This window comes from Sphaerodactylus townsendi, linkage group LG13 (genome assembly GCF_021028975.2).
Source record: "Sphaerodactylus townsendi isolate TG3544 linkage group LG13, MPM_Stown_v2.3, whole genome shotgun sequence".
Taxonomy (NCBI): domain Eukaryota; kingdom Metazoa; phylum Chordata; class Lepidosauria; order Squamata; family Sphaerodactylidae; genus Sphaerodactylus; species Sphaerodactylus townsendi.
Genome location: NC_059437.1, coordinates 52,541,222 through 52,553,439, shown reverse-complemented (window position 1 = coordinate 52,553,439; position 12,218 = coordinate 52,541,222). Strand labels below are relative to the sequence as shown.

The following is a 12,218-nucleotide window of genomic DNA, read 5'->3' as shown; positions in this document are numbered from 1 at the left end:
CTCGCCCACCCCGTTCGAGCAGGGCGGGCGCTTTCCCGGCTGCCAGCAAGGCCAAGCCGCTGGCCCCATCCTTGCCTGCCCTGTAGGCAGCAGGGCGGGCGCATCCATGCGCTTCTCAGAATGAGTGGAGTAAAAGGTAAAAAAAACCCCAATATATACAGTGTTATCTTTATTTTAAATGTCAAAAATTATTTGCGGCTCCCAAGTGTTTTCTTTTCCCGTGTAAAACGGGCCCAAATGGCTCTTTGAGTGTTAAAGGTTCCCTACCCCTGGCCTACACCATCCAGGAGAAGGGAGGTTGTCTCACTGGTGCTCCACCGAAGGCAATTCTTGGCTGGAATTGCCATGTCAGCTAAGATTGTCCTCCCCTGGTGACCGCAGTTATCAACTTTCAGGATAATACGAATTCCTGACATTCAGTTCTCCGAGGAACAAGAGAAGCTATTGATCAAGGCGGTCAACGTGACCCAGAGCAGCCTGCCCCAGCGTCATTTCAACACGTTGCAGACTCAAGACAAAACAAGGCAGCCCAGAGGTCCTTTCTAATCAAACCTGTTGCTCCAGATATGAGTCAGCCGTGTAAACTTGGTTCAATTGCTCATGTGTCTCTTATCTGCATGGACGCAATCGTAGGCTTCAGAGAGCAGATTGTCCTGGCCAACAATCTCCAAAGCTGCTGAGTCAGATTTTTTTTTTTTGTCACACTATAAGGTGACTGGGCTAAATGTCATCCTGTTTTCAGCGTGCACGGATACCTCCATGCCAAAGACCTGCGAAGACATCCATATTCTTTGCGGGCTGGGAAAGGACAGAACGGTACCCTGGAGAGATCTGGCATTCAAGCTGTATGTCGCTGTATTTGGGGCATTAGAAGAAGAAGAGGAGTTTGGATTTATACCCCACCTTTCTCTCCTGAAAGGAGACTTGAGGTGACTCCTTTCCCTTCCTCTCCCCGCAACAGACACCTTGTGATGTCGGTGGGGCTGAGAGAGTTCCGAGAGAACTGGCCCAGGGTCACCCAGCAGGAATGTAGGAGTGCGGAAACACATCTGGTTCACCAGATAAGCCTCTGCCGCTCAGGTGGACGAGTGGGGAAATCAAACCCGGTTCTCCAGATTAGAATCCACCTGCTCTTAACCACTAACGACACCACGCTGGCTCTCGTTAGAAGGAATTCTGGTGTCATGGTCAATTGAGATATCCCAGTCACTTCTCAGAAGAAACGCCATCAGTGGCCAGTCTCAAACCAGAGCAGCAGTGGCGTAAGAGGTTAATAGCTCGTATATCTAATCTGGAGGAACCGGGTTTGATTCCCAGCTCTGCCGCCTGAGCTGTAGAGGCTTATCTGGGGAATTCAGATTAGCCTGTACACTCCCACACAGGCCAGCTGGGTGACCTTGGGCTAGTCACAGCTTCTCGGAGCTCTCTCAGCCCCACCCACCTCACAGGGTGTTTGTTGTGAGGGGGGAAGGGCAAGGAGATTGTAAGCCCCTTTGAGTCGCCTGCAGGAGAGAAAAGGGGGATATAAATCCAAACTACTACTCCTCCTCTTCTTCCTCTTCTTCCTCTTCCTTTTCTTCTTCTTCTTTATGGAAGCTCATGCTAAAACTTCAGATAAACAAAGTTGATTTACGCCAAGTTAGGCCAGCCGCTATTTTAATCTAGCACCCAAACGTAGAGCTGGCAACCTCTGAGCGGAGCCAAGATATCTCCCAGAATTTACAACAGATCTCCAGATTACAGCAGATCTCCAGATCAATTCTCCTGGAGAAGATGGCTGCTACGGAGGGTGGACTGGCCTCGGGGCCAGATTGTCCAGGAGGTTTTATGCCTTCTCCTGGGTTCAGAGCGGAGAGATCACTAGGGGAGTGAGGGGGGACGGCTGTGAATTCCTGGCGCTGGGCCGGGGGTTGGACTAGATGACCATGGAGGTCCCTTTCCCGCTCAATGCTTCTCATTCCTTTGATTCGGTGGGAAGGTGGCATGGTACAGACCGATCTCATCAGATCTCAGAAGCTAAGCAGCATCAATATTTGGAAGAGAGACCTCCATGGAGACTCTGCGAAGGACAGCAATGACAAATCACTTGCCTCGAAAACGCCTTGCTGGCGTTGCCATAAGCCGACTGTGACTTCATAGCACTTCGCGCGCGCACAAGGTTCCTTTGATTGCAAATAATTAAAATATGACTGGCGAGCTAGTCTTCCTGTCCCCCACAGTTCTTCGGGAGGAATGCTCAGGATGGGGGGGGGGGGAGGAGGAGGGGAGAAAAAGAGAGAGAGAGAGAGAGAGGGAGGGAGGGAGGGAGGGAGGGAGGGAGGGGGAGGGAGGGAGAGAGGGAGAAAGAGAGAGGGAGGGAGGGAGAAAGAGAGAGAGAGAGGGAGGGAGGGAGGGAGAGAGAGAGAGACCTCGCACACTGTGAAGCAGATTGATTATTCATCTCCCCACCCAGCCCTCCCCTGGATTGGGTTCCCCCCACCCCTTTATTAAAAGGACAAAGTGCCTGCAAGAGCCTTTTGCCTCTCTGAGAGACGAAAACGTTAGAGGTCCCCTTAGGACAGGTCCACGGGCGCAGCTCCGTGGCAGGTCTCCCCACTGCGGCGCGGGCCGGCTCCTCCCTGCATCCTTTCTGCCGCTGGAGGAAATCACACAAACCCTCAAAGAGAAATCCCATTGCCAAAGGTCAGAGCTGGCAGGAAGTGATAAGTGTGCATGTACAGAACGGCCTTCGGTGCCTCATGATTCAGCAGGCCTGGCAGGAAAAAAAAAACCCAGCAAGAAAGCAGGCACAGGCAGAAGGTGACACGGGCGGTTAACCGCATTTCCCTTCCTCGCCAGACTCTCCGTTTCTCCTTATGTTTACTCAACTGTAAACTCTCAGGGGGGGGGGGGGGACATAAATCACTATGTTTGCTGAAGATAAAGAGGATGTACCAGCGCTACCAACTTTGAATGTGTCAAGAAACACTGTGCCTCACAGTGCAGACGCAGAAGTGGTAGTCCCCTGCCCCTCTATGATGCCACTAGCCTACCCCCGGGCCAGGACCTTCTCAGCCTTGGCCCCTGCCTGCTGGAGCACTCCACTGGAGCCTGCTGGAGCAGCAGTGGCGTAGGAGGTTAAGAGCTTGTGTATCTAATCTGGAGGAACCGGGTTTGATTCCCAGCTCTGCCGCCTGAGCTGTGGAGGCTTATCTGGGGAATTCAGATTAGCCTGCGCACTCCCGCACACGCCAGCTGGGTGACCTTGGGCTAGTCACAGCTTCTCGGAGCTCTCTCAGCCCCACCCAACTCACAGGGTGTTTGTGGTGAGGGGGGAAGGGCAAGGAGACTGTAAGCCCCTTTGCGTCTCCTGCAGGAGAGAAAGGTGTGATATAAATCCAAACTCTTCTTCTTCTTCTCCCCTCGACCATCAGGGCCCTGTGGGACCTTGAACAATTCTGCAGGGCCTGCAAAATGGAGTTGTTCCACCGGGCTTTGGGGGAGGCTAGTCGCTGATTTGCCATCACCCACCCCCACCCCAACTATTCCCTGTATATCACCGTGGCTGGTTACCATTGTGTTGTGGCCAGCTCTGCGGCCATTGTGTTCTATCCAGGGGGTAGAATCTCCATCTGTTATTCAGTTTTGCTATAATGCTATGTTGCAATGCTATATTTTTGGGTTTTAATTATGTATTATATTTATATGGCTTTATTAGTATTTTATCTTCTGTATACTGCCCAGAACCCTTCAGGGGTGGGCAGTATATCAAATGTAATAAAAAATTAAAAAATAAAAACGTGTGTATGCCTTGGTTGTGCAGAGACACACCATAGCACAGTGGTAGCAAACCTTTGGCACTCCAGATGTTATGGACGACAACTCCCATCAGCCCCTGCCAGCATGGCCAATTGGCCATGCTGGCAGGGACTGATGGGAATTGTAGTCCATTAACATCTGGAGTGCCAAAGGTTCGCCAACACGGCCATAGCAGTTCCTCCCATTTTTCGGGCCACCATTTCAGAAGGATCAGAAGGGCTTTCTTTTTTAAAAGTGTTCGTGCTGAAAGTCTAGGGTTGGAGCGACAGACCCAGTGAAACTGAGATGAAATTGACATGATCCAGCAAACTAACACTAGACCAAAGATTGGGGGGGGGGGGAGGAGAGGGGGTGGCAGCAGGCCTCTCCAAAGGGAAATGAGGAAGCCGTGGGTGGGCAAAATGGCAGAGGAGCTTAGTTAGGGACACTGAGCAGGAAGAGAATCCCTGTGCAAACAAACAAAAATGAGAAAGCCCCACTGCAAAGCAAGTACTTGACCTAAAGAAAGCGGATTCCTTTGGAATATGGTGTTGGCGGAAAGTTTTACAGATCTCGGGTCAGAGGCATAGCTGGGCCAGAGTGCGCCCGGTGCACACTCTGGCTTCCCCCACCCCCACGGCACCCCCACCCCCACCACCCACCACTTACTTTAGGAAACCGAGCAGGCTGGAGGCCTGTTCTGGTGGGAACTATATTTCCCAGGGTATCCTGGGAAATGTAGTTCCCACCAGAACAGGAAGTCCTGTTCTTCAGCCTGCTCGATTTCCTAAAGTAAGTGTGGGGGGGGGGCTGCAGGGGGGGCACTGTGTGTGTAAGGGAAATCATGCCCCCCCGCGGAGCCCCTCCCCCACACTTACTTTAGGAAACTGAGCTGGCTGGAGAACAGGCCTTCCTGTTCTGGTGGGAACTACATTTCCCAGGATACCCTCGGAAATGTAGACTCCTGGGAAATGTAGTTCCCGCCAGAACAGGAAGGCCTGTTCTCCAGCCAGCTCAGTTTCCTAAAGAAAGTGTGGGGGGGGGCACCACGGAGGGGGGCGCCGCAAGGGGACATGGGGGAAGGGGGAGGGGCCAGGGGAATTTTGCGCCCCCCCACGTGACCCAAATCCGTGCACCCGGTTGGTGCCACACCCCCACCCCACCCCCTGGTAGCTTCGCCGCTGTTTCGTGGACTGCCAAAAAGACAAACAAACAGCTAATCTAGACCAAATCAAACTTGGACTGGTACCAGAAGCTGAAGTGACAAACTGAGACTACCATAACTTTGGTCACAGCATGAGAAAGAGTCACTAGAAAAGACAATAATGCAGCAGGAAAAGAGAAAGACCCAGCAGGGGAAGAACTGAAGCCACGGTCCTCAGTTTGCCGTCCCTGAGCAAGACTGTTAACAACAGGGTATTTTTGAGGACATAAATTCATAGTCTTGCTATAAGTCAGAAGTGACCTGATAACACTTAACCCACGCAACACAAACAAACATTGCAGATGTGGGGCTGAAGGAGAGAGAAGTCTGTTTAAGGCAGGCTGACCAGACGTCCCGCTTTTGGCGGGACAGTCCCGTCTTCAAACAATTTGTCCCGCGTCCCATGGGTTATTTCAATTGTCCCGATTTTTGGGAGGCTGCCGCACTGCCTTCTGGGGCGCAAGGCAGTGCGGCAGCCTCCCAAAAATCAGGACAATTTAAATAACCCGCGGGACGCGGGACAAATTGTCCGCGGGGGGAGCGGCCCGGAAGCTGAAGGCACCTCTGTCAATTGGGGGGGGGGGCTTTGCCACGGCCGCAGGAGCATGGCCTTCTGGGGTTTGCTATTCCGCAGGAGCATGGCCTTCTGGGGTTTGCCCTGTGACAGGGCGGGAAACGGCAAGCCCCAGAAGGCAGTGGCCCTCTGCGCATGGCCGCCTTCTGTTTGAAACCCCCGTCCTGGTTCACAAAGGTGACCATCTGGTCACCTTAGTTTAAGGATATCTAGCACAGGTCACATTCAAACCCAGGGCTTCACTCAGTGAACAACTATACAGCACCAGCTCTTTCCAAACTCTTTCCAACTCCCAAACTAGTGTGTTGTGGGTTTTCCGGGTTGTATGGCTGTGTTCCAGTAGCATTTTCTCCTGACGTTTCGCCTGCATCTGTGGCTGGCATCTTCAGAGACGCCAGCCACAGATGCAGGTGAAATGTCAGGAGAAAATTCTACCGGAACACGATCATACAACGCAGAAAACCCACAACGCCCTGGTGATTCCGGCTGTGAAAGCCTTCAACATACATCTAAGACTAGTTTTTAAAAATTATAATTCTGCTAGCTCTAAGTTTTTGGTCAACGCGACCAGGCCTGCGATCTAACTTTTGTGCAGCGGCATTTTCTGGCATCTCTGCCCAAAAAGTTGAGATGTGATGCGTTTTAAAATTACTAGCCTAAGCAAAGGGGGGCTATGAATTCTTCTGCCACTCAATGCAGACAAGGCATTCATATAATCTGAATTGTACGTCAAAGAGACACAGCAACCTTGCAAGAGCAAAGTCCCACTTTTCACAAACTAGGGTCGAATCCCCACTACCGTCTTAGCCAGGTTTCAGAACACAAACTAACCAGGTTTGAGGGACGACCGTTAGTTTGTGTTCTGAAACCTGGCTAAGACGGTAGTGGGGATTCGACCTAGGAAGCCCACAAATACATCCCCATCCCAAGTAGCTCCAGCACCTGCTGCCCATCTTCATCCCACCCAGAGGACAGCCTTGGCTACTGCAAGATGTAATGTGTTGCCATCAGCTCTTCTGGAGGGAAGATTTAAGAATATAGAACGTTCTAAAAGGGTTTGTTCTTGTGATCTGGTTACGGTTGAAACGACCATTCTCTGTTTGCATGCCCTAAATATGATAAGATACGCATGAAATACATGAATTCCATTTTCTTGCAATGTTCTCAGTGGCAAGAGTGTTACAAGATACCCAACTTCCTGAACAGCTCTGATGTGCTCTTTCGTGAGACTGCTGCAAATTTTATACCTGGAAATTAGTCATTCTAACTGTGTTTTTAAATTTTGTTTTACTTTGAAATGTTGTCCTGTTTCGTATGCCAATAAAGGCTTCTTGTCGTTGTTGCTGCCCATCTTCAACCCCAAATCACACGTAGCTATGAACAGAATTGCGCCCACCAGCTGGCACGTTTGCCACCATGCCTCTCAGCCAGGACTAGAAACTGGCAGACCCCCCCCCCCCCAACAACAACAACAACCCTCCCTCTTCACATTACTCAATCACACATTAGAAGAGAAGAAGAAGAGTTTTGGATTTATATCCCCCCTTTCTCTCCTGCAGGAGACTCAAAGGGGCTGACAATCTCCTTGCCCTTCCCCACTCACAACAAACACCCTGTGAGATGGGTGGGGCTGAGAGAGCTCCGAGAAGCTGTGACTAGCCCAAGGTCACCCAGCTGGCGTGTGTGGGAGTGTACAGGCTAATCCGAATCCCCCAGATAAGCCTCCACAACTCAAGCGGCAGAGCTGGGAACCAAACCCGGTTCCTCCAGATCAGAATGCACCTGCTCTTAGCCACTGCTCTTAGCCACCACACCACGCCAAAGCTCAGCCACACCATCTCTCATCCAGAGAAAGAGCAACCAGGCATTTGTTGGGAAAACTGAAAGGAATGGCAAGAAGAGCACGCGCAACTTACCATGTGAGGCTGAGTTATTGCTATTGGGTAGGACATGGCGTGGGGTGGGTACCGAGCTTCAGTTGGCCGCCAGCTCTGAGCCACAGGTTGAGTAGATCCAGACATTGCTTGCGAAGCCCTGCGAGGGGTCTGGGGTCCAGACTCTCTCGGTGTGAATCCCCCTCAGTTCTGTGATGCAAAGCCCTAAAGAATCCCAGCGTTTGTCCACATTATGCGCATGCTGGCTTCCTCATGCTGCGCCTGCAAAGAAAACATGGAAACTGAAAGTTAGAACTCAAGTCAAAACTGCAAGCCCGTTAAGACAGCAGAAAGTTTAGCCGCACACACACACACACACCCCACAAAAGAAGAAGACGACAGTTTCCAAACCCCAGAGACCACATTCCTTCTGTGAAAATATAAAGCGCTTGACATCACTGCCCTGCTAAAGCTCAGAGCTTAGGCAAGAATGTATAAACAAGGGCCAGGAACATGTTCAGTATCCGAGACTACACAAGGAATATACAAAGAGCTTGGGGCAAACCCACAGGTTGTGGCTGAGAAAAATAGTGACAAAAGTTTGCAGGAGCTGGATACAAGTCTACATTCAACAGTGGGGCTAAGTGTTTCAAAAGCGGGGTGGAAAAACTGACCCCAAAATGAACTGAGTGCAATTTTTTCAAGAGATGGGTCCCATGAGCGACCCAACTCGAAATGGGGTGGTCTCTCGAGGATTTAACCATAGTGACAGTTCTGTAGATGCTGAAAAGATGAGAAAAATACATGCCTGATATTGAGGAAGTGAATTCTGGCCTGTGGTCACCAAAAAAAAAAAAAGGCGGGGGGTTTAAGAAGGTGTACACCATGAATGCTCCAACACTCGGGCAGATTGGGTGCACACGAGTTCTCGGGCAGAGTGGGTGCACACGAATGCTCCAACACTCGGGCAGAGTGGGTGCACACGAGTTCACAGAGTGGGTGCACACATGATTTCACTCTCTCCAGTCACTATTTCCACATCCGAGCCAATTTCTCTCTCCTTTTCCAGACAAAGTTTTTGGAAAACAACTGTAATACTAAGCAGGTGAGCACTGAAAAAAAAACTTTATTTATATTTTGCGGGAACGAGAGGTATACACAAACGCAGAAGTCCAAACTTAATGGCCTGACACAAAGGACGACCACCCTGGTACGAGCACAAATAAAGCCCGTTTTACAACCTTCTGGCTTTTATGGACCCTTACAGCTATTCTGTTTGGAGACGGTGGCAGGCTTCGCTTTGTCAGAATTTCTATTAAAAGTAACTGATGTCTTCATGCGGCCCTCGACTGCCAGCTGTTTAAAGAGGCATTAAGCTTGGCTCCTGCATTAACTCTTAATTATACAAAACATAAATTGCCCACCGATGCCTGGAGGCGGGTGGAAAGGCTGCCACGGTTCAGTCGCAGACCATCTTCTCCGAAGCATGTGACTCACTCTGCCGGCCGCCTTTCTGCAGAGTAGGGTTTTTTTAAAAGCTTGTTAATAACCTCTGCCCAAAAAGAAAGAACAAAAAACGCCACCGCCCCAAAATTGCTAACACCTCACGGCCGCAGGGCAGCCTTTCCCGCGGCAAAAGGATGATTGAGGGACTGGAGCACCTTCCCTATGAGGAGAGGCTGCAGCGTTTGGGACTCTTTAGTTTGGAGAGGAGACGGCTGAGGGGGGATATGATTGAAGTCTATAAAATTATGCATGGGGTAGAAAATGTGGACACAGATAAATTTTTCTCTCTTTCTCACAATACTAGAACCAGGGGGGATCCATTGAAAATGCTGGGGGAAGAATTAGGACTAATAAAAGGAAACACTTCTTCACGCAACGTGTGATTGGTGTTTGGAATATGCTGCCGCAGTAGGTGGTGATGGCCACTCAGCTGGATAGCTTTAAAAGGGGCTTGGACAGATTTATGGAGGAGAAGTCGATCTATGGCTACCAATCTTGATCCTCTTTGATCTCAGATTGCAAATGCCTTGGCAGACCAGGTGCTCGGGAGCAACAGCCGCAGAAGGCCATTGCTTTCACATCCTGCACGTGAGCTCCCAAAGGCACCTGGTGGGCCACTGCGAGTAGCAGAGAGCTGGACTAGATGGACTCTGGTCTTATCCAGCTGGCTTGTTCTTATGTTCTTCTGTTCTTAAACAGCACCCTGCTTCCTTTTGGCTTTCTCCTAACCTCCGTTAGACAACGAGCTTGAGAAGACCTCGGTTTCAAGTGAAACTGGAGCTGATGCATAGAGAAAGAGGAAGTATCGCCCCACAAACCCTCTTCCTAAAAACCAGTCTCTGCTGATAGGAGCACTCTCGTTGGCCGCAAACAGATCGCAAACAGAAGCCGGGTTCACAGGCTGGCTCCCAGCAACTGTTGTTGCATGCGCCGCCGTCAGGGAACAAGCCAATCAACAGCCGCACAGGGAAGGTATCAGTGGTGGGATCCAAACATTTTTAGTAACAGGTTCCCATGGTGGTGGGATTCAAACAGTGGCGTAGCGCCATTGGGGCTGGGCGGGGTACGACGGGGGCGTGGCCGGGCATTCCAGGGGCGGGGCATTAATAATTTCTCTGTTACTGTAAAAAACTCTTACTGTAAAAAACAAGTTCCTAATTTCCAGCTGGTATCTTTCTGTCCATAATTTAAACTCATTATAGCAAGTCCTATCGTCTACTGCCAACAGAAACAACTGCTTCTCCTCTAATTGACTGCCTGTCAAATACTTAATACTTTTAAATACTTAATTTTGTTTCTAGAAATCAAAAGAAGGATACTTTCCTTAAACAAGGAACTTTACCATATATACTAAAACATGTTTTTAAAACAGCCCAACAGGGAGAATGATCCCGTTTTCTACCTTCGCTAACCAGCCACATAGGAAACAGAACTTTATGATTTTTGGACCTCATGGAATTTCTAATGGAAAAGCAGACCCAATTAGTAACCCCCTCTCGGCACACTCAAATAATTGGTAACCCACTCTCGGGAACTGGTGAGAACCTGCTGGATCCCACCTCTGGAATGTACCCCCTGAAGACGTCCACCCCACAGCAGGAGTGCAGAGCACCAAGACTGGGTGTGGAATCGATACAAAACGTCCATGTGCAAGGTAGACGAGAGCACCATTTTGTGGCAATAGCCACACCAAAAAGGGCAACTCTCGAAGCAGGCCTGAAATATTCCACTGATTGGATTCACCTCACTTATATTTGACCTTTCTTCTCAACGGGGACGCAAAGCAACTTGCATCGTTCTCCATTTTACCTTCACAACAGCCCTATGAGGTAGAATAAGACGAGAGTATGGGACTGGCTCACAGGCACCAGGAGGCTTCCACAGCAGAGTGGGGACTCAGGACAGGGTCTCTGGGCTTCTAGTCTGATGGTCAACGAAGATGTGCTACAAACAACAGACTTGACTGCTGAAAAGAAATGTCCAAGCCAACTTGGTGCTATGGGGGAATCTACCAGACCCTAGACTTGGTGCTATGGGGGAATCTACCAGACCCTAGACTTGGTGCTATGGGGAAATCTACCAGACCCCAGACTTGGTGCTATGCGGGAATCTACCAGACGCCAGACTTGGTGCTATGCGGGAATCTACCAGACCCTAGACTTGGTGCTATGCGGGAATCTACCAGACCCCAGACTTGGTGCTATAGGGGAATCTACCAGACCCTAGACTTGGTGCTATGGGGGAATCTACCAGACCCTAGACTTGGTGCTATGCGGGAATCTACCAGACCCTAGACTTGGTGCTATGCGGGAATCTACCAGACCCTAGACTTGGTGCTATAGGGGAATCTACCAGACCCTAGAATTGGTGCTATGCGGGAATCTACCAGACCCTAGACTTGGTGCTATGCGGGAATCTACCAGACCCTAGACTTGGTGCTATGGGGGAATCTACCAGACCCTAGACTTGGTGCTATGGGGGAATCTACCAGACCCTTGACTTGGTGCTATGGGGGAATCGACCAGACCCTAGACTTGGTGCTATGGGGGAATCGACCAGACCCTAGACTTGGTGCTATGGGGGAATCGACCAGACCCTAGACTTGGTGCTATGGGGAATCTATCAGACCCTAGACTTGGTGCTATGGGGGAATCGACCAGACCCTAGACTTGGTGCTATGGGGGAATCTACCAGACCCTAGACTTGGTGCTATGGGGAAATCTACCAGACCTTGGACTTGGTGCTATGGGGGAATCTACCAGACCCTAGACTTGAAGGTTTTCAGTTCAGAGGCCCAGGAACCCTGAGACAAGCAGGATACTACTGGCAAAGCAACAATAGTGGAAGGGGCTGTGGCTCAATGGATGAGCATCTGCTTTGCATGCAGAGGGTCCTAGGTTCAATCCCCGGCAACTCCAGTTAAAGGACCAGGCTGTAGGTAGTGATAAAAGACCTTCACATGAGGTCTTGGAAAGCAATGGTCAGTCTGAGTAGACAATAATGGGGACCGGCGGTCTGATTCACCATAAGGAGTCATGGTGTGTACATGTGTTCAATAAGAAAGCTTGGCTCCCAGTTTTCCTACAAGGCCCAACCAACCCATAGGCTTCCAGACATCTCCATTCCTGCCTTCTTTCCAAGGGCCAAGCACCTGCAGTCCATGGCAGAACCTCAGTCAAGAACTGATTCAAAATGCTTCCTTTTCAAAATCTGGATTTGAATATCCCACCCCAGAATTCTAACATTTCCAGGTCCTGTATTCCCTATGGGGGACTCTTTTCAG

The 12,218-nt window shown here is 50.2% G+C and overlaps 1 protein-coding gene across 1 annotated transcript in view; it reads right to left on the bottom strand.

The window, feature by feature from the left end:
* NCOR2 (nuclear receptor corepressor 2) overlaps window positions 1-12,218 on the bottom strand; it is a 343,452-nt gene that overhangs the window by 224,780 nt on the left and 106,454 nt on the right. Inside the window, 1 exon segment of the mRNA XM_048513864.1 lies at window positions 7,472-7,711. Within this exon segment, the coding sequence (XP_048369821.1) occupies window positions 7,472-7,576 (105 nt within the window). The 5' untranslated portion in view covers window positions 7,577-7,711.